Source organism: Heterodontus francisci, chromosome 25 (genome assembly GCF_036365525.1).
Source record: "Heterodontus francisci isolate sHetFra1 chromosome 25, sHetFra1.hap1, whole genome shotgun sequence".
In the NCBI taxonomy this organism is placed as follows: domain Eukaryota; kingdom Metazoa; phylum Chordata; class Chondrichthyes; order Heterodontiformes; family Heterodontidae; genus Heterodontus; species Heterodontus francisci.
In genome coordinates this window covers 78,764,793-78,792,188 of record NC_090395.1, presented here as the reverse complement: position 1 = coordinate 78,792,188, position 27,396 = coordinate 78,764,793, and the positions used below count along the sequence as shown (strand labels likewise).

At 46.1% G+C, this 27,396-nt stretch overlaps 1 protein-coding gene across 1 annotated transcript in view; it reads right to left on the bottom strand.

The window, feature by feature from the left end:
- Window positions 1-1,689: 1,689 nt before the first annotated feature.
- alx3 (ALX homeobox 3) overlaps window positions 1,690-27,396 on the bottom strand; it is an 83,055-nt gene continuing 57,348 nt past the window's right edge. Inside the window, exons 3-4 of the mRNA XM_068057751.1 lie at window positions 20,152-20,280; window positions 1,690-2,344 (exon numbers count right to left, since the gene is read on the bottom strand). Coding sequence (XP_067913852.1) covers window positions 2,024-2,344; window positions 20,152-20,280 — 450 coding nt within the window. The 3' untranslated portion in view covers window positions 1,690-2,023. The remainder of the gene's footprint in view (window positions 2,345-20,151; window positions 20,281-27,396) is intronic.

The following is a 27,396-nucleotide window of genomic DNA, read 5'->3' as shown; positions in this document are numbered from 1 at the left end:
AGACTTCTGAGCCTTGATTACCATATCAATTATTGTAGCCATCCCCAATGCTTATAACTGCTGGCGCCCAGCCACGATGGCTTCAAATTTCCTTCCATCATTGAGTACGACAGCTATGGTGTGCCCTTTCCTCTTTTCAAGCAGGTCTTTTTGAAAGGCCTCTAGTGGAGTATGACTCAGTCTGACAATTCGATATCTGCAAAGTCACAATATTGAGTTTTGTCTCAGCACCCTATAACAAACTGGTCAATGGGCTCATCTTGCCTTTGTCAGTAGGTCATAAAGCTCAAGCCTATGCACTCAGAAATTTAGTTTTACCTTCAGTTACTGCTTCAGGAATGTCCATATCTTTCTAGGGTCCTTCAGATCCTCATCTGAAAATCCTGAGGTATTGAGTTGTTTCAGATCCTTGTTTCCCAGTGCAATCTTAATTTTGGTTGCTTTTTTCTCTGATTCACTCAGATCCTGGTTCAGGAAACACAGCTCCATTTGCTGTTGGAATAGTTTAAATGCAGACCCTGTGTCCGACACCTTCTGGTTCATAACTGGATATCTAAAAGCCATTGTCCTAATAATCCTGATTTTAGAAATATAGGACTTTCACAGGTTGTATTTTTCACAGGCACAGTCCTTTTGTTTCCCTTTTAAGATTGAGTCGGTACCTGCCCCTTTTAAGAGTGATAGACTATAGCTTTTGTTGTTTGCACAGACAAGCTGTACAATTTTTTTTTAGAACTGGGAACTGCCTTTTTTAAAAACAGATTACTTTTTAAGAGGGCTGCAGCTTGCAGTGCTTGCAGCTGCCACAGCCAGGCTTTTACTTCATGCTGGACTTCCCATGGTGCAGTCTTCCCACGCTTTTAGGCTCAGGCCCCGTCCACAAAGCAAAAAAACTGGGAAAACTAAAACAGTAATGGCTTCAGCAACCGCTATTAAATTTTTCAACCCATTGTTCAGAGTTTAGAGATACAGCACTGAAACAGGCCCTTTGGCCCACCAAGTCTGTTCCAACCATCAACCACCCATTTATACTAATCCTACACTAATCCCATATTCCTACCACATCCCTACCTGACCCTATATTTTCCCTACCACCTACCTATACTAGGGGCAATTTCTAATGGCCAATTTACCCACCAACCTGCAAGCCTTTGGCATGTGGGAGGAAACCGGAGCACCCGGAGGAAACCCACGCAGACACAGGGAGAACTTGCAAACTCCACACAGGCAGTACCCGGAATTGAACCCGGGTCGCTGGAGCTGTGAGGCTGCGGTGCTAACCACTGCGCCACTGTGCCGCCCCCATTGCTGGATAGGTGAAAGCTCTGATCTTCTGGCAAATTGCCTGCTGTACTCAGAGCTCCAAATTCCTGGGGTCCTATCTGTATCCTGGCTCACTCCAGTGTTGTGGGGTCTCTTTCTAGCTGTTCTCCTGCTGGATCTTCACACTCAGGTACACAGCTTGCTGTTCCTTCTTCTCTCACTTGATGTATTCTTCAGGAAAAATCAAATGTTGCTACGATGTAATGTTTGGTGGTCTTCAGGAAAAAAAAATCCGGATGCTGCCACTATATAATATTACTTGTCCCTTAATGTGTGATCTGTTGTAAAGCTCACGGGACTACAATATCCAAAATAAATGTGAGTTTTATTATTACTGAACTGCAACATATATACACAAGTAGTTACTGCATGAGCTAGATTTGAACACCTCTTACTCTGCCAGGCTCCACCCACAACTCCCTGATCATGTGTGCCATGACATCACAGTTACACTACAGGTTGTCACACTGCAGAGAATCTTGGTACTGAAGAGAACATCCTTCTGATCTATTGCTTACTCACGTATGAAACTGACATGGTATTTCGATTCTCTGATCACGTTCACCACCAGTAAAGTTAATCTGCAGTTGGTCATGATGTAACTCAGGCAAACCTCAATATTTCAAATAATCACAATGCAGAGAAGCTGTGTAGTGAACATAGAGCTTTAGTCAACAGAGCCCCATCTCCTGACATTCAGTCATCTGGCCCATGATAGGAGTGCTGGTGGCTCTTTTGACTTCACTTGAAGTGCAACAAGGCTGGAAGTTTTGTAGTCAGATTCTGGGACTGATTCAAAGGCATGGCTGGTGCAAGAACTGGGGAATCCATGAAGGGAGTAAAGACTCTGGATGCCATTGTGTTCAGTAGGAGAGCCGGAGATCCCCATGAACCCACTTATGCCTCCATGGGAAAGTGAATAAGGTGTCATGCAGGATGACGACATGGATTCATGAGGCAAAATGGCAGAGGTGGCTTCTGAAGTATTGGTTGCATAGCTGGTCCAAAGATTATTGTGTATCTGAAATAAGACAAAAATCTTTAGTGGTGCACAAATAACTTCCAGAACCAAAGTACATCATCTGTAAATATAATGTTGTTCTCAATTTAAAAAACTGGTCAAGCATTCTCTCCTGATTCAGAGGTTAGAAACAGAAAATTTACAGCACAGAAGGAGGCCATTCAGCCCATCGTGTCCAGACTATTCTCACTTTCAAGTTCTTGATTCGCAGCCTTATAGGTTACATCACCTCAAAGAACAAAGAATAAAGAAAATTACAGCACAGGAACAGGCCCTTCAGCCCTCCAAGACTACGCCGATCCAAATCCTCTATCTAAACCTGTCGCCTATTTTCTAAGGGTCTGTATCTCTTTGCTTCCTGCCCATTCATGTATCTGTCTAGATACATCTTAAAAGACGCTATCGTGCCCGCGTCTACCACCTCCGCTGGCAATGCATTCCATGCACCCACCACCCTCTGCGTAAAGAACTTTCCACGCATATCCCCCCTAAACTTTTCCCCTTTCACTTTGAACTCGTGTCCCCTTGTAATTGAATCCCCCACTCTGGGAAAAAGCTTCTTGCTATCCACCCTGTCTCTACCTCTCATGATTTTGTACACCTCAATCAGGTCCCCCCTCAACCTCCGTCTTTCTAATGAAAATAATCCTAATCTACTCAACCTCTCTTCATAGCTAGCACCCTCCAAACCAGGCAACATCCTGGTGAACCTCCTCTGCACCCTCTCCAAAGCATCTACATCCTTTTGGTAATGTGGCGACCAGAACTGCACGCAGTATTCCAAATGTGGCCGAACCAAAGTCCTATACAACTGTAACATGACCTGCCAACTCTTGTACTCAATACCCCGTCCGATGAAGGAAAGCATGCCGTATGCCTTCTTGACCACTCTATTGACCTGCGTTGCCACCTTCAGGGAACAAGGGACCTGAACACCCAAATCTCTCTGGACATCAATTTTCCGCAGGACTTTTCCATTTACTGTATAGTTCACTCTTGAATTGGATCTTCCAAAATGCATCACCTCGCATTTGCCCTGATTGAACTCCATCTGCCATTTCTCTGCCCAACTCTCCAGTCTATCTATATTCTGCTGTATTCTCTGACAGTCCCCTTCACTATCTGCTACTCCACCAATCTTAGTGTCGTCTGCAAACTTGCTATTCAGACCACCTATACTTTCCTCCAAATCATTTATGTATATCACAAACAACAGTGGTCCCAGCACGGATCCCTGTGGTACACCACTGGTCACATGTCTCCATTTTGAGAAACTCCCTTCCACTGCTACTCTCTGTCTCCTGTTGCCCAGCCAGTTCTTTATCCATCTAGCTAGTACACCTTGGACCCCATGCGCCTTCACTTTCTCCATCAGCCTACCATGGGGAACCTTATCAAACGCCTTACTGAAGTCCATGTATACGACATCTACAGCCCTTCCCTCATCAATCAACTTTGTCACTTCCTCAAAGAATTCTATTAAGTTGGTAAGATATGACCTTCCCTGCACAAAACCATGTTGCCTATCACTGATAAGCCCATTTTCTTCCAGATGGGAATAGATCCTATCCCTCAGTATCTTCTCCAGCAGCTTCCCTACCACTGACGTCAGGCTCACCGGTCTATAATTACCTGGATTATCCCTGCTACCCTTCTTAAACAAGGGGACAACATTAGCAATTCTCCAGTCCTCCGGGACCTCACCCGTGTTTAAGGATGTTGCAAAGATATCTGTTAAGGCCCCAACTATTTCCTCTCTCGCTTCCCACAGTAACCTGGGATAGATCCCATCCGGACCTGGGGACTTGTCCAACTTAATGCCTTTTAGAATACCCAACACTTCCTCCCTCCTTATGCCGACTTGACCTAGAGTAATCAAACATCTGTCCCTAACCTCAACATCCGTCATGTCCCTCTCCTCGGTGAATACCGATGCAAAGTACTCATTTAGAATCTCACCCATTTTCTCTGACTCCACGCATAACTTTCCTCCTTTGTCCTTGAGTGGGCCAATCCTTTCTCTAGTTACCCTCTTGCTCCTTATATATGAATAAAAGGCTTTGGGATTTTCCTTAACCCTGTTTGCTAAAGATATTTCATGACCCCTTTTAGCCCTCTTAATTCCTCGTTTCAGATTGCGCCTACAATCCCAATATTCTTTCAAAGCTTCGTCTTTCTTCAGCCGCCTAGACCTTATGTATGCTTCCTTTTTCCTCTTAGCTAGTCTCACAATTTCACCTGTCATCCATGGTTCCCTAATCTTGCCATTTCTACCCCTCATTTTCACAGGAACATGTCTCTCCTGCACGCTAATCAACCTCTCTTTAAAAGCCTCCCACATATCAAATGTGGATTTACCTTCAAACAGCTGCTCCCAATCTACATTCTCCAGCTCCTGCCGAATTTTGGTATAGTTGGCCTTCCCCCAATTTAGCACTCTTCCTTTAGGGCCACTCTCGTCTTTGTCCATGAGTATTCTAAAACTTACAGAATTGTGATCACTATTCCCAAAGTAGTCCCCTACTGAAACTTCAACCACCTGGCCGGGCTCATTCCCCAACACCAGGTCCAGTATGGCCCCTTCCCGAGTTGGACTATTTACATACTGCTCTAGAAAACCCTCCTGGATGCTCCCTACAAATTCTGCTCCATCTAGACCTCTAACACTAAGTGAATCCCAGTCAATGTTGGGAAAATTAAAATCTCCTATCACCACCACCCTGTTGCTCCTACATCTTTCCATAATCTGTTTACATATTTGCACCTCTATCTCACACTCGCTGTTGGGAGGCCTGTAGTACAGCCCCAACATTGTTACCGCACCCTTCCTATTTCTGAGTTCTGCCCATATTGCCTTACAGCTCGAGTCCTCCATAGTGCCTTCCTTCAGCACAGCTGTGATATCCTCTTTGACCAGTAATGCAACTCCTCCACCCCTTTTACCTCCCTCTCTATCCCGCCTGAAGCATCGATATCCTGGGATATTTAGTTGCCAATCATGCCCTTCCTTTAACCAAGTCTCAGTAATAGCAATAACATCATACTCCCAGGTACTAATCCAAGCCCTAAGTTCATCTGCCTTACCTATTACACTTCTTGCATTAAAACAAATACACCTCAGACCACCAGTCCCTTTGGTTTCATCATCTGCTCCCTGCCTGCTCTTTCCCTTAGTCACGCTGACTTCATTATCTAGTTCGTTACAGGCTTTAGTTAATACATCCTTACTCTCCACTGACCTCATTTGGTTCCCATCCCCCTGCCACATTAGTTTAAACCCTCCCCAACAGCGTTAGCAAAAGCACCCCCAAGGACATTGGTTCCAGTCCGGCCCAGGTGTAGACCGTCCAATTTGTAATAGTCCCACCTCCCCCAGAACCGGTCCCAATGTCCCAAAAATCTGAACCCCTCCCTCCTGCACCATCTCTCAAGCCACGCATTCATCCTGACTATTCTTTCATTTCTACTCTGACTATCACGTGGCACTGGTAGCAATCCTGAGATTACTACCTCTGAGGTCATACTTTTTAACTTGGCTCCTAACTCCCTAAATTCTGCTTGTAGGACCTCATCCCGTTTTTTACCTATATCATTGGTGCCTATGTGCACAACGACAACTGGCTGTTCACCCTCCCCTTTCAGAATGTTCTGCAGCCGATCTGAGACATCCCTGACCCGTGCACCTGGGAGGCAACATACCATTCGGGAGTCTCGTTTTCGACCACAGAACCGCCTATCTACTCCCCTTACAATCGAATCCCCTATGACTATAGCCCTTCCACTCTTTTTCCCGCCCTTCTGAACAGCAGAGCCAGCCACAGTGCCATGAACCTGGCTACTGCTGCCTTCCCTTGGTGAGCCATCTCCCTCAACAGTATCCAAAACGGTATACCTGTTGTGGAGGGAGATGACCGCAGGGGACACCTGCGCTGCCTTCCTGCTCTTTCTCTGCCTTTTGGTCACCCATTCCCTTTCTCCCTCAGCAATCCTAATCTGCGGTGTGACCAATTCTCTAAACGTGCTATCCACGACCTCCTCAGCATCGCGGATGCTCCAAAGTGAGTCCATCCGCAGCTCCAGAGCCGTCATGCGGTCTAACAAGAGCTGCAGCTGGACACACTTCCTGCACGTGAAGGAGTCAGGGACATCAGCCATGTCCCTGAGCTCCCACATTGAGCAAGAGGAGCATGTCACGGGTCTGAGATCTCCTGCCATTTTTAATCTTAAGCTTAAATTAGTTAAATGAAAAAGGAACGAAAAGTTTTTAACCAATCACACGATAAAACAAAAAAGAGAAATAGAAAAAGCCTTACCTTATCTACACACCACCGAGTCCTTTTTTTTTGGTTAGAGGAGGAGGGCGGGCGGGAGACACTACAGGTGTAGTGTCTCGGGTTCAGAAACGGCCCAAATATATAGGGTTTTACTTACCCAGCAACCCCCTGGTCTCCACCGAAAATAAAAGGAAATTAAGTTTACTTTAAACTGACCTTCCCAGCTGCTCACTTGCTCGCACTCTCTGCTCCCGAAAAAGCTGCTGCAATGAAAGGCAAGTTATTTTAAATGGCCCAAATATATAGGGTTTTACTTACCCAGCGGCCCCCTGGTCTCCGCCGAAAACAAAAGGAAATTAAGTTACTTTAAACTGACCTTCCCAGCTGCTCACTCGCTCGCACTCTCTGCTCCCGGAAGAGCTGCTGCAATGAAAGGCAAGTTATTTTAAACGGACCAAATATATAGGGTTTTACTTACCCAGCGGCCCCCTGGTCTCCACCGAAAACAAAAGGAAATTAAGTTACTTTAAACTGACCTTCCCAGCTGCTCACTCGCTCGCACTCTCTGCTCCCGAAAAAGCTGCTGCAATCCTCAAACCTCAAGTGCATATCCAAGTTTTTTTAAAAATGCAATGAAGGTTTCTGTCAAGTTCCAGAACCATACCAACCTTTGCGTGAAAAGAATTCTCCTCAACATTCCTCGAATCCTTCTGCTAATTACTTAAAATCTATACCGCTTGTTAATTACCTCTCTGCTAAGGGAAATACATCCTTCCTTCTACTCTATCAAGGCTCATTATAATTTTTTACACCTCAAATAAATCTCGCCCCAGCCTCCTCTATTCCAAAGAAAACAACCCCAGCCTATCCAATCTTTCCTCAAAGTTAAAATTCTCCAGTCCTGGCAACATCCTCGTAAATCTCTTCTGTCCCCTCTCTCGTGCGATCACATCCTTTCTGTGATGTATTTAGTCCTCTAGCTGTGGCCTAACTAGTGTCTTATATAGTTCCAGCATAAGCACCCTGCTTTTAACTTTATGTCTTGGCCAATAAAGGAAAGTGCCTTCTTATCCACCTTATCTATCTGCCGTGCTACATTCAGGGATCTGTGGACATGCACTCCAAGGCCCCTCACACTTCTCTGGATTGAATTCCATTTGCTTCTTTACTGCCCACCTGACCAATAAATTGATATCATCCTGTAATTCATTGCTTTCTTCCTCACTAACTACATAGTCTGTTTTCCACTCATAAAATCTTACATCACAGAAGGAGGCCATTGGGCCCATCATGCCTGTGTCAGCTATCCAATTAGTCCCACTCCCTTGCTCTTTCGCCATATTCTGCTAATTCCCCCTTTTCAAGTATTTCCCCAATTCTCTTTTGAAAGTTATTATTGAATCTGCTTCCGCCGCCCTTTCAGGCAGCGTGTTCCAGATCACAACAACGCGGTGGATAAAAGAATTCTCCTCATCTCCCCCTCTGGCTCTTTTGTCAATCACCTTAAATCTAGGTCCTCTGGTTACCAACCCTGCCAGTAAAAACAGTTTCTCAATCAAAACCATTCATAGGGGAAAAAGGAATAAGAGGAATCAGGGGTAGGTGGTGGCGTAGTGGTATTGTCACTGGATTAGTAACCCAGAGACCCAGGGTATTGCTCTGGGGACATGGGTTCAATCCCACCACAGCAGAAGGTGGAATTTGAATTCAATTAATAAATCTGGAATTAAAAAGCTAGTCTAATGATGGCCATGAAACCATTGTCGATTGTTGTAAAAACCCATCTGGTTCACTAATATCCTTTAGGGAAGGAAATCTGCTGTCCTTACCTGGTCTGGCCTACATGTGACTCCAGACCCACAGCAATGTGGTTGACTCTTACATGCCCTCTGAAATGGCCTAACAAGCCACTCAGTTAGGGCAATTAGGGAGGGGCAATAAATGCTGGCCTGGCCAGCGACACCCACATCCCATGAATGAATAAAAAAAAATCATCAACAAACAAGTCAGCCTTAACGATTTGTTTCATTGCTGTCATTGGGCGTTAGTTGACAAAGTGTCTTTGCTGTTATTGGGAAATCAGCAGATCACTGTTGTTGAAAATTCTGTTGAGAGCTGTCATAAGCAGTTGAGCTGGGGCCTGTTGTTAGGGTGCCGATGAGGGTTCTTGGCTGGATTCATGTGAGAGTGATTAGTGGCACAGGTACAGGAAGGAAAATGCATATGACCTGGAATATAAACTGAAATGTAGGCCGGAATTTTACGGCCCCCAAACGAGTGGGCTGGTTGTGGGGTGGGGGACAATATAAAATTGAGTGGGAGGCAGGGGGGGTGGCCGCTCCTGACCCCCTCCCGCCCCCACTGCAATTTTACACAGAGCAACGGCGGCGAGAAATGGCACGCCCGTCCCAGGCCAATAAAGGCCCTTAAGATCCAATTAACTGGCACTTAATGGTCTCCTCCTACCATCGCGGGTATTTTACCCTCGGCGGCCACACAGTAGAAGCCTCAAGAACCCCGCCTGGTAAAAACAGGCGGCCTTTTTGCGGGCGAGGGGGGGCCCTCCTGATCGGGCACCCTGTGCCCAACAGAGGGCTGCCCCCGAAGCCCCAAACACCCCCAATGCACAACACTCCCCCCACCCACCTAACCGACCACTCCTTACCTCATCGGGGCCCAGTCGATTGCCCCTGGTGAGGCCCTAAAAACTTACCTGTCTTCCGGGCCATCCTGCACCTTGCTTGCAATGGCTGGGTGTAGTCCTAGCAGTGGTCGCTGCTCCCAGTAGTGCTGCTGTGTCGAAGAGTTGCTGGCCCATCCAAGACCAATTAAGGGCCTGGGGAGCAAGAAATTCTGACCTGTCTCCCCAGGCCCAGTGGAGGCGGGCTCACCACTGACTTTTCGGCCAGTGGGCAGGGCCACCCACCCAACGAAAAATTCCGTCCATACAAAATATTCCCAATGGCCAGGATTTTCCTTTAATTTTACTGACATCATGACTTCTCCATGAAACCTTCCCAGCTGATGTATGGTGAGAGTTAGATGCAGCGTGATCCTCCTTAGCAATATATGTCATTCCAACCTTACAAGAGTATACATAAGGTATTGTACATACAACATTTTCCATTTTCCTCATTATTCATCCATGTGATGTCTCTGAATGGCAATCCTGGAATGGGTAATAAATGCTGGCCTTGCCAGTGATGCCCACATCCCATGAATGAATAAAAAGTAGTATCATAACCAACATAATTTTAAAACCTTTATTAAATCTCCTCTTATCCATCTATGCTTCGGTGGAAACAGTCTCTGTATCTTGAGTCTTTCCTTGTAACTCTAGTTTGATATCCTGGGCATTATCTCAGTGAATCTATACTGTCCACTCTATGGGAGAGATTTTCTGCTCTCCCACATGATGAGTTTGGTGGCGGGGAGAGCATTGAATCGGTGGGATGAAGGTGGGTGGGGACCCACCTCCAATTTAATTGTCTGTGGCGGGAATGTCTGTGGATGGCCTTCCCACCCCCCCGCCAATTGACGCCCTTCAGTGGGCAATTAATTCCCAATTAAGGGCCTCATCCTGCCTCCGCCGGTATTAGCCCAGTGACGGGTGGGCCTGTCGCCATGCGGGGAGCACAGCAAGCAAACCCGTGCCCGTTGCTGACCGACTCCAGGGACGGCAGGGAGGGGGTGTCCCTTGTTCATAGGCAGTTAGTGCCTGATTGAGGGACCTAGCATTGGGAAGGGAGGGACCCACTGAGAACCACCACCCTGCCCTTGCTGGCGACCACGCCTACAACACCCTCTCCCATGACCCCCACCCTGCGAAACCCCTTCTGCCATCACTCACCTGTGGCCTGGTCTACTGATGATCCGTGGGTGGGTGCATTACTGAGAGGCTGCTCAGTGGGCGGGACTTCTGTTGCCGGGGTTCTTACTCCTGGAGAAGGCCCATCACTGTGAGACTGAGCGAGACCGGCAGAGTTGAAACGAGCAGCGGCAGCAGGAAGGAGCGAGACTGAATGAGACCGGCAGAGTTTAAAAGAGCAGCGGCAGCAGGAAGGAGCGAGACTGAGTGAGACTGGCAGAGTTCAAAAGAGCAGCACCAGCAGGAAGGAGCAAGACTGAGTGAGAGCGGCAGAGTTGAAAAGAGCAGTGGCAATGGGAAGGAGTGAGACTGAGTAAGACTGGCAGAATTTAAAAGAGCAGTGGCAGCGGGAAGGAACGAGACTGGCAGAGTTCAAAAGAGCAGCGGCAGCGGGAAGGAGCAAAACTGAGCGAGACCATCAGGGTTTACAAGTGCAGCGGCAGCGGGAAGGAGCGAGACTGGCAGAGTTTAAAAGTGCAGCGGCAGCGGGAGGGAGCAAGACTGAGCGAGACGGGCAGTGTTTAAAAGTGCAGCGGCAGCGGGAGGGAGCAAGACTGAGCGAGAACGGCAGAGTTTAAAAGTGCAGCGGCAGAGGGAAAGAGCGAGACCAGCAGAGTTTAAAAGTGCAGTGGCAGAGGGAAAGAGCGAGACCGGCAGAGTTTAAAAGTGCAGTGGCAGCGGGAAAGAGCGAGACCGGCAGATTTTAAAAGTGCAGCGGGAAGGAGTGAGACTGAATGAGACCGGCAGAGTTTAAAAGTACAGCGGCAGCACGCCAGAGTTTTGAAAAAAAACCAACAGTGACGTCACAGGAGAGCTGTAAGGTGATTGGTTGGTGAGTCACTGCTGTTAGGGAATAGTTCTAAATAGCTGGGTAAGTATCTCAGGTAAGAAAATTTTAAAAGTTTAAGGTTTATTCAAATATAGTAAGTCGTGTTTTTATTTTTTAGGGAGTTCTGTAGTAACGAGGATCAGGGAAGAAGGGCCCCAGAGTAACTGATATTATTGGACATTAAGATCTTCCAGAAGGTTTAATTTAATTTAAAGGGTTAAGTCATGGCAGGAGAGCTCAAAGCCGTGGTGTGCTCCTCATGCTCCCTGTCGGAAGCCGGGAACATTTCCAGTGCCCGGCTCCAGCATGTGTGCAGGAAGTGTCTCCAGCTGCAGCTCCTGGAAGCCCGGGTTTCAGAGCTGGAGCGGCAGCTGGGGACACTGTGGAGCATCCGCGAGGCAGAGAGTATCGTGGGTAACACGTATAGAGAGGTGGTCACACCGCAGGCTCAGACCCCACAGGCAGGAAGGGAATGGGTGACCACCAGGCAGGGCAAGAGGACTAGGCAGGCACTGCAGGAATCTCCTGTGGCTATTCCCCTGTAAAACAGATATACTGCTTTGGATACTGTTGGGGGGAATGGCCTCTCAGGGGAAAGCAGCAACAGCCCAATTCATTACACCACGGATGGCACTGCTGTACAGGGGAGGAGTAAAAAGTGTGGGAATGCAATAGTTATAAGGGATTCAATTGTAAGTGGAATAGATAGGCGTTTCGGTGGCCGCAAAAGAGACTCCAGGATGGTATGTTGCCTCCCTGGTGCTAGGGTCAAGGATGTCTCAGAGTGGTTACAGGACATTCTGAAGGGGGAGGGTGAACAGCCAGTGGTCGTGGTACACATTGGTACAAACGACATAGGTAAAAAATAGGATGAGGTCCTAAAAGCAGAATATAGGGAGTTAGGAAGTAAGTTGAAAAGTAGGACCTCAAGGGTAATGATCTCAGGATTACTACCAGTGCCACGTGCTAGTCAGAGTAGAAATAGCAGGATATATCGGATGAATACGTGACTGAAGAGATGGTGTGAGGGGGAGGAGGTTTAGATTCCTGGGGCATTGGGACTGGTTCTGGGGGAGGTGGGACCAGTACAAACTGGTCAGGTTACACCTGGGCAGGACTGGGACTAATGTCCTAGGGGGAGTATTTGCTAGAGTGGTTGGGGAGGGTTTAAACTAAAATGGCAGGGGGATGGGAACCTTTGCAAGGAGTCAGAGGAGGGGGGTATCAAAGACAAGAACAAAAGACAGTTAGGGGAATGAGAAAAGTGATAGGCAGAGAAATCAAGGGCCAGAATCAAACAGGGCCACAGTGAAAAATAGTGGGAAGGGGACAAGTAATATTAAAAAGACCAGCCTTAAGGCTTTGTGCCTTAACGCGGAGCATTCGCAATAAAGTGGATGAATTAAGCACGCAAATAGATGTAAACGGGTATGATATAGTCGGGATTACGGAGACATGGCTGCAAGGTGACCAGGGATGGGAAATGAACATCCAGGGATGTTCAGTATTTAGGAAGGACAGACAAAAAGCAAAAGGCGGTGGAGTTGCATTGCTGGTTAAAGAGGAAATTAATGCAATAGTGAGGAAAGATATTAGCTCTGATGATATGGAATCTGTATGGGTAGAGCTGAGAAACACTAAGGGGCAAAAAACATTAGTGGGGGTTGTATATAGACCCCCAAACTGTAGTGGTGATGTTGGGAATGGCATTAAACAGGAAATTAGAGACGCATGTGATAAAGGATCATCTGTAATTATGGGTGATTTTAATCTGCATATAGATTGGGCAAATCAAATTAGTCACAATACCATAGAGGAGGAATTCTTGGAGTGTATAAGGTATAGTTTTCTGGACCAATACGTTGAGGAACCAACTAGAGAACAGGCCATCCTAGACTGGGTATTGTGTAATGAGAGAGGAATAATTGACAATCTAGTGGTGTGAGACCCCTTGGGGATGAGCGACCATAATATGATAGAATTCTTCATCAAGATGGAAAGTGACGTAGTTGATTCTGAGACTAGGGTCCTGAATGTTAGTAAAGGAAACTACGAAGGTATGAGGCGCGAGTTGGCTATGATGGATTGGGAAACGTTACTTAAAGGGATGACGGTGGATAGGCAATGGCAAACATTTAAAGAGCGCATGGATGAACTGCAACAATTGTTTATTCCTGTCTGGCACAAAAGTAAAATGGGAAAGGTAGCCAAACCATGGCTTACAAGGGAAATTAGAGATAGCATTCGATCCAAGGAAGAGGCATATAAATTTGCCAGGAAAAACAACAGACCTGAGGATTGGGAGCAGTTTAGAATTAAGCAAAGGAGGTCCAAGGGATTGATTAAGAAGGGGAAATAGAGTACGAGAGCAAGCTTGTGGGGAACATAAAAACTGACTGTAAAAGTTTCCATAGGTATGTGAAGAAAAAAATTGGTGGAGACAAATGTAGGTCCCTTACAGTCAGAAACAGGGGAATTTATTATGGGGAATAAAGAAATGGCTGACCAACTAAATGCATACTTTGGTTCTGTCTTCACAAAGAAGGACACAAATATCATACCAGAAATGTTGGAGAACGCAGGGTTTAGTGAGAGGGAGGAACTGAAGGAAATCAGTATTAGTAGAGAAATGATGTTGGGGAAATTGATGGAATTGAAGGCCGATAATTCCCCTGGGCCTGATAATCTACATCCCAGAGTACTTAAGGAAGTGGCCCTCGAAATAGTGGATGCATTGGTGGTCATCTTCCAAGATTCTGTAGACTCTGGAACAGTTCCTACAGATTGGAGGGTAGCTAATGTAACCCCACTATTTAAAAAGGGAGGTAGAGAGAAAGCAGGAAATTATAGACCAGTCAGCCTGACGTCGGTAGAATCGGGAAGAGTCAGCATGGATTTACGAAAGGGAAATTATGATTGACAAATCTACTAGAATTCTTCGAGGATGTAACTAGTAGAGTTGAAGAGGGGAAGCCAGTGAATATGGTTTATTTGGACTTTCAGAAAGCTTTTGACAAAGTCCCACATAAGAGATTAGCATGTAAAATTAAAGCACATGGGATTGGGGGTTGTGTATTGCGATGGATAGAAAATTGGCTGGCGGACAGGAAACAAAGAGTAGGGATAAATGGGTCTTTTTCCGAATGGCAGGCAGTGACTAGTGGGTTACTGCAGGGATCAGTGCTAGGACCCCAGCTATTTACAATATATATTAATGATTTAGATGAGGGAACTAAATGTAATGTCTCCAAATTTGCAGATGTCACAAAACTGGGTGGGAGGATGAGTTGTGAGGAGGATGCAGAGAGGCTTCAGGGTGATTTTGGACAAGTTGAGTGAGTGGGCTAATGCATTGCAGATGCAGTATAATGTGGATAAATATGAGGTTATCCACTTTGGTATCAAAAATGGGAAGACAGATTATTATCTGAACGGCTATAAACTGAGAGAGGGGAATATGCAGCGAGACCTGGGTGTTCTCGTACACCAGTCACTGAAGGTAAGCATGCAGGTGCAACAGGCGGTAAAAAAGGCAAATGGTATGTTGGTCTTCACAGTGAGAGGATTCGAGTACAGGAACAGGGATGTCTTGCTGCAATTATACTGGGCCTTGGTGAGGCCACACCTGGAATATTGTGTGCAGTTTTGGTCTCCTTATCTGAGGAAGGATGTTCTTGCTATAGAGGGAGTGCAGTGCAGGTTTAACCAGACTGATTCCTGGGATGGTGGGACTGACATATGAGGAGAGATTGAGTCGGTTTGGATTATATTCGCTAGCGTTCAGAAGAGTGAGGGGGGATCTCATAGAAGCCTATAAAATTGTAACAGGACTTGACAGGGTAGATGCAGGAAGGATGTTCCCAATGGTGGGGGAGTCCAGAACGAGGGGTCATAGTCTAAGGATACGGGGTAAACATTTCAGGACTGAGATGAGGAGGAATTACTTCACCCAGAGAGTGGTGAGCCTGTGGAATTCACTACCACAGAAAGCAAAGGGATCAAAGGGTATGGGGGAAAGCGGGAACAGATTGCTGAGTTGGATGATCAGCCATGATCATAATGAATGGCAGAGCAGGCTCGAAGGGCCGAATGGCCTACTCCTGCTCATATTTTCTATGTTTCTATGTTCACTAAAGTGCCTGATTGGCAATTAATGCAGCAGGTCTTCCCTCAGAGGGTGATGCGGGGCTCTCACCGGCTCTTCAGTTGGTGACCAAGACCCCCGTTGCTCACATAAAATTGCCTTCCCCTGCGTCCCCCACCCCCCCCCGGTGTGTCACTTTAATTAACTTTATCATATGAGGAGCCCAAAATTGCATCCAGTCTTTAACTGCCTGACTAATTGTTTGTAAATATTTATCTTGTACTCTGTACCCCTACCATAAAACTCAAATTCTAGTTGGTCCTTTTTCTGATTTGATCTAATCTGCATACATACTTTCAGGGAATATTCTGCTTGTAAATTTATCATTTTAAACTTCCGTTCTCTGGATTATTAGTTCAGTAACAACCACTACACTACTGATTCACAAGAATTACATCGCTTCTGAGTGATATTTACCTGATGCAAATGACAAGTAAATTTCTGTACTTGTCTCTTTCCCAAATACAACAATCCCTTTCTGTATGTCAATATACCGTTCTGACTAATAAATTAATTGGGCCCATGGGTTCATTCTGCAACTTCATGAATCAAATATTAAACTCTAAACTGACAGTACATCCTAAGAACTGGCTAGCATTGTATTGCCATAATATACTGAGAAGCTGGAAACTGTGTAAAATCCCTCAGGCTGTATATACCAGAGAATGTTTGACACGAGATGTAAATTTTCATCATAAATATATCCTGTAAAGGCAAATGTAATGAAGCACCTCATGTATTGTCACAGTCTTGAGTTTGTTTTTGTTTTCTCTCCTCCGGAAAATTGTATGCGTCTTTAAGACTGTAAAAGATCAGTGCACCTTTAAGAACTCTCCGGAGGGTCAGTGAGCCAAAGTGCATTCTGGTTGCCAGGCAACAGCCACAGAGAGAGAGAGAGAGAGGACAGAGATTCAATGTTGCAGTGTTGACTTTTAAATATTAGCTGAGCAGCAGTCAGTTGAGAGACTGTTCCAGCAATTGAAGGAAGGAGAGCTCTCTGAGACAATTTAAACTGAAGGAAGGAGCTGTGTTTTCTCTCTCAAGAAGATTCTATAAAGCTTCAAGATGAATTAATTCCCAAAGAAAATAGGAAAAGCTTTTCTTTCTTAACAAAGTATCAGTATTACAAAGAACAAAGAACAAAGAAAATTACAGCACAGGAACAGGCCCTTCGACCCTCCAAGCCTGCGCCGATCCAGATCCTCTATCTAAACCTGTCGCCTATTTTCTAAGGGTCTGTATCCCTTTGCTTCCTGCCCATTCATGTATCTGTCTAGATACATCTTAAAAGACGCTATCGTGCCCGCGTCTACCACCTCCGCTGGCAACGCGTTCCAGGCACCCACCACCCTCTGCGTAAAGAACTTTCCACGCATATCCCCCCTAAACTTTTCCCCTCTCACTTTGAACTCGTGACCCCTAGTATTTGAATCCCCCACTCTGGGGGAAAAAGCTTCTTGCTATCCACCCTGTCTATACCTCTCATGATTTTGTACACCTCAATCAGGTCCCCCCTCAACCTCCGTCTTTCTAATGAAAATAATCCTAATCTACTCAACCTCTCTTCATAGCTAGCACCCTCCATACAAGGCAACATCCTGGTGAACCTCCTCTGCACCCTCTCCAAAGCATCTACATCCTTTTGGTAATGTGGCGACCAGAACTGCACGCAGTATTCCAAATGTGGCCGAACCAAAGTCTTATACAACTGTAACATGACCTGCCAACCCTTGTACTCAATACTCCGTCCGATGAAGGAAAGCATGCCGTATGCCTTCTTGACCACTCTATTGACCTGCGTTGCCACCTTCAGGGAACAATGGACCTGAACACCCAAATCTCTCTGGACATCAATTTTCCGCAGGACTTTTCCATTTATTGTATAGTTCACTCTTGAATTGGATCTTCCAAAATGCATCACCTCGCATTTGCCCTGATTGAACTCCATCTGCCATTTCTCTGCCCAACTCTCCAATCTATCTATATTCTGCTGTATTCTCTGACAGTCCCCTTCACTATCTGCTACTCCACCAATCTTAGTGTCGTCTGCAAACTTGCTAATCAGACCACCTATACTTTCCTCCAAATCATTTATGTATATCACAAACAACAGTGGTCCCAGCACGGATCCCTGTGGAACACCACTGGTCACACGTCTCCATTTTGAGAAACTCCCTTCCACTGCTACTCTCTGTCTCCTGTTGCCCAGCCAGTTCTTTATCCATCTAGCTAGTACACCTTGGACCCCAGGCGCCTTCACTTTCTCCATCAGCCTACCATGGGGAACCTTATCAAACGCCTTACTGAAGTCCATGTATACGACATCTACAGCCCTTCCCTCATCAATCAACTTTGTCACTTCCTCAAAGAATTCTATTAAGTTGGTAAGACATGACCTTCCCTGCACAAAACCATGTTGCCTATCACTGATAAGCCCATTTTCTTCCAAATGGGAATAGATCCTATCCCTCAGTATCTTCTCCAGCAGCTTCCCTACCACTGACGTATTGCTGTGTTTATCACTGAAGGGACAGTTTATGCTACAACTGCCGAACTGAATTGCTGAATTCCTATCTTTGGAAGGACCTTCTGTTTCATCAGACCTTGGAAGACTGCAAGTGAAGTTTGATTGTGTTGTGTTGGACTCCATTCTTCAGGAACATAATTTGCAAAGATTTTATTTTTCGGTAAGCTAATTAAAAACCAAACTACTGTTAGTTTGAGTATATGTATGCGAATTTGGGAGTTAGATTTTTAAATAAGAAGTTATCAGGTCTTTAGATAATGGTTTATCTTAATAGTGTTTAAGATTTTGGTTTTTTTAAATAAATAGTTAATTTGTTGATATCTAAAGATACCTGGTTTGGTTCGCTTCATTCGGGGGTTACTAGATTGTTCAATTTGGCTGCTTTTTTCTGATTTGGAAATCTTAAAGAAATATGATGCGACCTGTGGAACGACGGGACTGAATTGACAGTGTATTGCTCCCACCGTGATCAGAATCATATATTTTGATTAGGGGCTTTGTCCTGAGCCGTCGTAACATTCTATTGAAATAAACTGATCTGTATTGCACTTCATATAATATCAAATTTGAACTATTATCTAATGTATTTTTCAAATTTTATGGATAAAGTATATTTTTAGAAAAAAAGACGCGCATTGTAACGGTATTTATTTAATGTTATTCTTATTTTTCTTGTTTGGTGCTTGCACACTTGACTATTTTGCTGAAATGATTGGCTGGTGTAGAATTCATCTTATATACACCAAGGTGATTCCCATCTTCCATCACTGGGCTGTGCTCAGTTAGTTGATTGCAGCTTGGGAGCTGGGTACAACAACTGGGTCTCCATGACACTGGGGGTGGGAAAGGGGGGTCATTAGACAGAGTTCCATCTTCTGACCCTTGCTGGAATTGTGGACGTATCGGGTTAAATTGAGAAGATTGGACTTGGCTCTGATGCCACCTACAGTCAAAGAGCCTGACGGAGATCATTGGCTAAATGCATGTGTGAGCAATGGCCATTTGAGTGAGGCACTGCAATGTTTTCATCAACTCTATCCTAGAACAGCAACATGAGGAGAAACTTTTTTATGCAGCGAGTGGTTCGGATCGGAATGCACTACCTGAGAGTATGGTGGAGGCAGATTCAATCATGGCCTGGATAATAGGATAATTATCTGAAGAGAAAAAAATTGCAGGGCTAAGGGGAAAAGGCAGGGTGTGGGACGAGCTGAGTTGTTCTTGCAGAGAGCTGGCACAGACACGATGGGCCAAATGGCCTCCATTTCTGCTGTAACCATTCTGTGATTCGATAATTCTAGAATGAGTCAGCACCCACACACAATGACACAGCACATACACACAATGACACAGCACCCACAAGCTAAAGGCCTGCTTGAGTCTACAAATGAGACCCGACCCGAGCCCGAGAGAACCCCATCTGAGCCCAAGCCCGACCCAGCCCGAGTCCTTCCATTGTTTCCCGCGCCCGACCCGACCATCAGTGAACCTACCTTCCGTTTTTCACTTTGTTCCTTACCTGCACAAGCTTAAAATAACTGTAACAAAACCAACTTTAAAGTCCAAAAGATAAATTAACATTAGAGCCACTTACCTGACGTGGTGATAGAGCGTGTCCAATCTGGCCCGACCTGACCTGAGCCCGAATGCCAGACCCAGAAGTGCGACCCGACCTGAACCCGACACATGTCGTCAGGTTTGAGTCGGGTAGCAGGCCTTTATCGCACGCAATGTCGCAGCACCCACGTGCAATGTCGCAGCACCCACGTGCAATGACACAGCACCCACGTGCAATGTCGCAGCACCCACGTGCAATGACACAGCACCCACGCGCAATGACACAGCACCCACATGAAGGAAAGAAAAAACAGGAGAAATTATTTGAAGTCGAAATCAGGTTAGTAGTGAAATGTGCTCTGAACCTTGAGAGTTGTAAAATATTACAAATAATGAAAGAAAAATAAACTAAATAACTGAATCACTAAGGAATTTCATTTAAATTATATAATAGGTATTTTTGAATCTTTTACAATTGGAAGATAGTGGGGTGTGACAATGTGTTTGTGAGTAGTTTGTCCAGTGTTTATAATGACAGTCTGTGACCAATATGTGGTTTATTGAACTCTTTGCCATATGAAAATAACTCTCATGTCAGGACTCTCTACCTGAGGATAACTTTCTGGCCTGGGAAAGATCGAAATGTCGTAAGTTGCAGCAAAGTGGTTTCTGACTTTGTGAAATTTTCCATATCGCTCCCGTTTCCTCCATTTAGCTCTTCTGTTTTGAAACCAAACCTACTGAGCAAAACAAAACATAGGATCAAGAGATTATAGCGACAAGTACATGGAGAACACAGAGTTTAACAGACAGGCTTTCCTTCTCTGTTACCAGATTCGACTCAGACTGATGAGAGTAAAGTGTCCCATGCTCTTTATAAATTGGGCTGTTGCAACTGAATCTGTGCTGCGCTGTCAGAGGGTCATTCTGAGGGAGTGCTGCACTGTCTGAGGGTCAGTACTGAGGGAGTGCTGCACTGTCAGAGGAGCAGTACTGAGGGAGTGCTGCACTTTTGGAGGGGCAGTACTGGGGGAGCGCTGCACTGTTGGAGGGGCAGTACTGAAGTAATGCTGCACTGTCGGAGGGTCAGTACTGAGGGAGTGCTGCACTGTCTGAGGGTCAGTACTGAGGGAGTGCTGCACTGTCAGAGGAGCAGTACTGAGGGAGTGCTGCACTGTTGGAGGGGCAGTACTGGGGGAGCGCTGCACTGTTGGAGGGGCAGTACTGAGGGAATGCTGCACTGTCGGAGGGTCAGTACTGAGTGAACGCTGCACTGTCGGAGGGGCAGTACTGGTGGAGTGCTGCACTGTCGGAGGGGCAGTACTGGGCGAGCGCTGTACTGAGGCAGCGCTGCACTGTCGGAAGGGCAGTACTGAGGGAACGCTGCACTGTCGGAGGGTCAGTACTGAGGGAGTGCTGCACTGTCAGAGGAGCAGTACTGAGGGAGCGCTGCACTGTTGGAGGGGCAGTACTGGGGGAGCGCTGCACTGTTGGAGGGGCAGTACTGAGGGAATGCTGCACTGTCGGAGGGTCAGTACTGAGTGAACGCTGCACTGTCGGAGGGGCAGTACTGGTGGAGTGCTGCACTGTCGGAGGGGCAGTACTGGGCGAGCGCTGTACTGAGGCAGCGCTGCACTGTCGGAAGGGCAGTACTGAGGGAACGCTGCACTGTCGGAGGGTCAGTACTGAGGGAGTGCTGCACTGTCGGAGGGGCAGTACTGAGTGAACGCTGCACTGTCGGAGGGTCAGTACTAAGTGAACGCTGCACTGTCGGAGGGGCAGTACTGGGCGAGCGCTGTACTGAGGGAACGCTGCACTGTCGGAAGGGTAGTACTGAGGGAGTGCTGCACTGTCGGAGGGTCAGTACTGAGGGAACGCTGCACTGTCGGAGGGGCAGTACTGGGCGAGCGCTGTACTGAGGGAACGCTGCACTGTCGGAGGGTCAGTACTGAGGGAACGCTGCACTGTCGGAGGGTCAGTACTGAGGGAACGCTGCACTGTCGGAGGGGCAGTGCTGCAATCAACACCAAAACCGATTAGCTTGTCATTCCCCTCAGTGCTACTTGGTGAGATCTTTTGATGCACAAATTGGCAGCTGTATTTGCCTACATTAAAGGCAGATGGAATTTAATATAGACAATGAAAGTACAAGTATCAGAGTCTAGATCTGTCTCCTCAGTTGAATGACTGTCTTAGGGTCCTAATGTCCATCTAATTAAAATCTCTCATCTGGTTAAGAGGACATTTTCAACCACGGACTGGATTGGTTTTGGGCAGCTGTGTTTACTGTGTCACTGTTGAATTTGCAAAAGGGACAATATGGCTGCGCTCACTGGATACATTGGAAGGCTGGGAACATATGAGAGGCCTCGAGAATGGCTCATTTCATATATTGAAAGAATGAGAATGTTTTCCAGCGCCCATAACATTTTGGAACTTGAAGGTGAAAGTGACGAGGTCAGGACTCAGAATAAGGCCATTCTTGAGTGCAAGAAAGCAGTTTTGCTAACGGAGATTGCCCTGGAAGTGTACGGCACACTAACAAACCTTCCTGCTCCCAGCAAGGCACATGATCTTCCATTGAAAACAATCACCACTAAGCTGGAGGAACATTTCAACCTTAAGCCACAAGAGATAGCGGAGAACTACAAATTTAGAAACAGAAATCAGAAAAGTAGTGAAACAGTGTGTATGCTGTAGCACTGAACAATTTATTGAACTGAACATTGAAACTTTGATACACTCTTGGACAGTGCATTACGAGACAGATTTCTATGTGGATAGGTGGACAAAAGAATCCAATCGAAGTTACTGAACACAAAAAATCTTACATTTGAGCTAGAGTGTAAGATTGCCTTTTCTGTAGAGATGGCATCAAAGAATGTTCAGGAATTTCATCCTATGCCAGTGACTAATACAGCTTCTGTCCACTGTCAGAAGGCTTATGCCAAGCCTAAAGTGGGGAGACCTAGTCAGAAGAATGCGGTTTGGTGACTTGTTATCACTGAAATGGCAATTACATGGCACAGGCATGTCAGTATAGAAATGCCAAATGCTTTAATTGCCAAAAGAAAGGCCATATTGCAACTGCTTGCCGAGCAAAGGCCAAAGCAGGAAAAGGAACTCATTCCAAGAGTGGAGTTCACAATCTTGAAGTGAATCCAGAGTGCCTAAGCAGGGAGGAATTAGGGCTGGATAGCATTTATTCCACTAGCAATCACCCAAATGACACAGGGTGTCAAGGGTGCAAGGGTGTTGGTAAATCAACAGTACTTCAACATCCCCATCGATATGACTGCAGATTGCTCTACCATGAGTAGAGACACGTATGAGAGCAAATTCAGTGGTGTACCTCTAACTAAAAGTGATCAATTGGCAGATATCCAGTCACCAAAATCAGGAAGCAGGAGACAGTCTGTGATCCACAACTGTTTTATTCTCAATCCACAGTTCAGCACAAATACAAGTTTCCACTCTTCCCTTCTGGACTAACTCCCCGTCCAGAAGTAACTCCCTAACTGGGGAAAAACCCAGCCCTGAAAGACAAGCTGCAGTGAGCATTGCCTGCTCTCGATTAACTCTGAAGTAAGTTCTGGTTAATTAAAGGGACCAGCATTTTCAACGTTGTCAAAGAGCACAATTCAGTTGAAAATCTACACTGGTTAGAAACTTGCGTACAGAGTGCAATGTCCAATATAAGGGCAAGTCCCTGAAGTTATCCATTGTTGCAGTGAGATATGTCAACAAACCAACGTTAATGGGCAAAGATTGGCTTCGCAAGCTGAAGTTAGATTGAATGAATGTTTTCCAAGTTGAGACAACCAAGAACTTGATCAGTTATTGCATAGTTACAGCAACATTTTCAAGGACAGCTATGAAGGTATAAATGTTGTGAAAGCGCACATTCAAATAAGGCCTGATGCAAAACCAGGGTATTGCAAGGGGGCTTGTTGGGGGCTCTGTAAAATTCAGCCATTGGTGTGTTAGTGAAAATTGACCACCGTGATTGGGCAACTATAATTGTAGTAGTGCCCAAGTCAGACAAAGCCGTAAGACCATGTGGGGACTACAAAGTCACAATGAATCAGGCAGAGGATGATGAGCACTATCCACTACCAATCTCTCAAGATTTGTTTGCAGAATTAGCAGGATCCAAGCTATTCATAGATTTGTCCCATGCTTCTGCACAGCTCAGTGTGGGTCGAGAGAGTGAGCAGGATCTCACAATAAACACACACATGGGGTTATACTCCTACATGAAGCTGCCCTGTGCTGTAGAGTCTTCAAAAATATTCCAAGCTGCAATGTATACGATTTTGCAAGGAGTGCTGCATTGCTTGTACAAACAGGTAATACGTTGATTGTCTCCGCAGTAGAGGAAATGAATCTTCCAAGTGTTCAATGACATGTTAAAAAGGCTCAATGGTCACAATGTGAAGTTGAGGTGGTGTACCTTGGCCAGAAAATCAATGAAAAGGGGCTGCAGCCAGTGAAAGAGAAGATCGAGGCTATCGCCATTCTCCCAAGCCAAAAGATGTGTCTGAGCTTAGATCTTTTTGAGAAATGGTCCAATACTACTTGTGATTTCTGCCTGAGCTTGCAATGGTGATTTTTAAAAATTCGTTTGTGGGATGTGGGCATCTCTGGCTAGGCCAGCATTTATTGCCCATCCCTAATTGCCCTCAAGATGGTGGTGGTGAGCCACCTTCTTGAACTGCTGCAGTCCATGTGGGGTAGGTACACTCACAGTGCTATTAATGAGGGAGTTCCAGGATTTTGACCCAGCGACAGTGAAGGAACGGTGATATCGTTCCAAGTCAGGATGGTGTGTGATTTGGAGGCGAACTTGCAGGTGGTGGTGTTCCCATTCACCTGCTGTTCTTGTCCTTCCATGTGGTAGAGGTTGCAGATTTGGAAGGTGCTGTCGAAGGAGCCTTGGTGCGGTGCTGCAGTGCATCTTGTAGATGGTACACACTGCTGGCACTGTGCGTCGGTGATGGAGGGAGTGAATGTTTGTGGATGGGGTGCCAATCAAGCGGGCTGCTTTGTCCTGGATGGTGTTGAGCTTCTTGAGTGTTGTTGGAGCTGCACCTATCCAGGCAAGTGGAGAGTATTACCTCACTTGTGCCTTGTAGATGGTGGACAGGCTTTGGGGAGTCTGGAGGTGAGTTACTCGCCTCAGGATTCCTAGCCTCTGACCTGCTCTTGTAGCCATGGTATTAAAATAACTACTCCAGTTCAGTTTCTGGTCAATGGTAGCCCCTCCAGGATGTTGATAGTGGGGGATTCAGCGATGGTAATGCCGTTGAATGTCAAGGGGAGATGGTTAGATTCTCTCTTGTTGGAGATGGTCATTGCCTGGCACTTGTGTGGTACGAATGTTACTTGCCACTTATCAGCCCAAGCCTGGATATTGTCCAGGTCTTGCTGCATTTCTACACGGACTGCTTCAGTATCTGAGGAGTCACGAATGGTGCCGAGCATTGTGCAATCATCAGCGAGCATCCCCACTTCTGAACTTATGATTGAAGGAAGGTCATTGATGAAGCAGCTGAAGATGGTTGGGCCTAGGACACTACCCTGAGGAACTCCTGCAGTGATGTCCTGGAGCTGAGATGATTGACCTCCAACAACCACAACCATCTTCCTTTGCGCTAGGTACAACTCCAACCAGTGGAGAGTTTTCCCTCAATTCCAATTGACTCCAGTTTTGCTAGGGCTCCTTGATGCCATACTCGGTCAAATGCTGCCTTGATGGTCAAGGGTAGTCACTCTCACCTCACCTCTTGAGTTCAGCTGTTTTGTCCATGTTTGAGCGAAGGCTGTAATGAGGTCAGAAGCTGCGTGGCCCTGGCGGAACCCAAACTGAGCGTCACTGAGCAGGTTATTGCTAAGCAAGTGCTGCTTGATAGCACTGTTGATGACACCTTCCATCACTTTACTGATGATTGAGAGTAGGCTGATGGGGTGGTAATTGGCCGGGTTGGACTTGTCTTCCTTTTTGTGTACAGGACATACCTGAACATTTTCCACATTGCAGGGTAGATGCCAGTGTTGCAGCTGTACTGGAACAGCTTGGCTAGGGGCATGGCAAGTTCTGGAGCACAGGTCTTCAGTACTATTGCCGGAATATTGTCAGGGCCCATAGCTTTTGCAGTATCCAGTGCCTTCAGTCATTTCTTGATATCACGCGGAGTGAATCGAATTGGCTGAAGTCTGGCATCTGTGATGCTGGGGACTTCAGGAGGAGGCTGAGATGGATCATCAACTCAGCACTTCTGGCTGAAGATTGTTGCAAATGCTTCAGCCTTATCTTTCGCACTGATGTGCTGGGCCCCCCCATCATTGAGGATGGGTATATTTGTGGAGCCACCTCCTCCAGTTAGTTGTTTAATTGTCCACCAACATTCACGGTTGGATCTGGCAGGACTGCAGAGCTTCGATCTGATCCGTTGGTTATGGGATCGCTTCGCTCTGTCTATTGCATGCTGCTTATGCAATTTGGCACGCAGAGAGTCCTGTGTTGTAGCTTCACCAGGTTGACACTTCATTTTGAGGTATGCCTGGTGCTGCTCCTGGCATGCCCTCCTGTACTCTTCATTGAACCAGGGTCGGTCTCCTGGCTTGATGGTAATGGTAGAGTGGGGGATATGCCGGGCCATGAGGTCACAGATTGTGGTTGAATACAATTCTGCTGCTGCTGATGGCCCACAGCACCTCATGGATGTCCAGTTTTGCATTGCTAGATCTGTTCGAAATCTATCCCATTTAGCGCAGTGGTAGTGCCACACAACACGATGGAGGGTATCCTCAATATGAAGACGGGACTTTGTCTCCACAATGACTATGCGGTGGTCACTCCTATCAGTACTGTCATGGACAGAAGCAACTGCGGCAGGCAGATCTGTCAGGACAAGGTCAAGTATATTTTTCCCTCTTGTTGGTTTCCTCACCACCAGCTGCATACCAAGTCTTGCAGCTATGTCTTTTTTAGGACTCGGACAGTGGTGTTGCTACCGAGCCTCTCTTGATGATGGATATTGAAGTCCCCCACTCAAAGTACATTCTGCGCCCTTGCCACCTTCAGCGCTTTTCAACATGGAGGAGTAATGTTTCATCACCACTTAACTTCCCCTTCTGGTCCTCATGTTAACTGATATTGTTAACAGATTTCTCCCTTCAGGTGTTGTCTCTCTCAACTTTAAATCCATTGTCATTATCCCCTCCTCAAAAAAACAACTCTTGACCCTACAGTTTTTACAGACTAATGTACAGAAATCATGGAGTGGAGCTTAAGCACATGAGCTTATGATTCAGAGGCAAGATTGTTCCCAACATTGACACTGCAAAATACTGAGGGACGCAGTTCTATGAGATTCTCCCAATCATCTATTAGAACTCCAGTGGGAGAGCCAGGGAAACCTCTGAAAACAGCTAAGTTGGGGCAGGTGAGTGAGTGGGAAATCCTGTGTGAATACAAGAAATCTTCATAAATTTATTTATGATGCCACTATACCCGGAATTCTTACTTCCCTTTGCGCCTATGTGTCTGTCTGTTTCTGTGCCTGTGCCTGTCTCTGTGCATGTATTTATCTATGCCCATGTATGTGTGTGTGTCTCTGTGTATGTCTTTGTGTGGGACTGTGGAAAGTTGTTTCAGACAGCTGACTACATTGGGCTGAAGAGCTTCCTTCTGCTGTATAATTAATTAATTCCACCTGCCTGTAACCATAGGTCAAACTAAGGTCTGTACCTTCAGCAGGATCTGAGAGAGGATCTCATGAGGTGCCTGAGGTCATCAGATTTCTGCATTTTTCAACATGATAACTGGGCATCCCGATTTATGTATATTC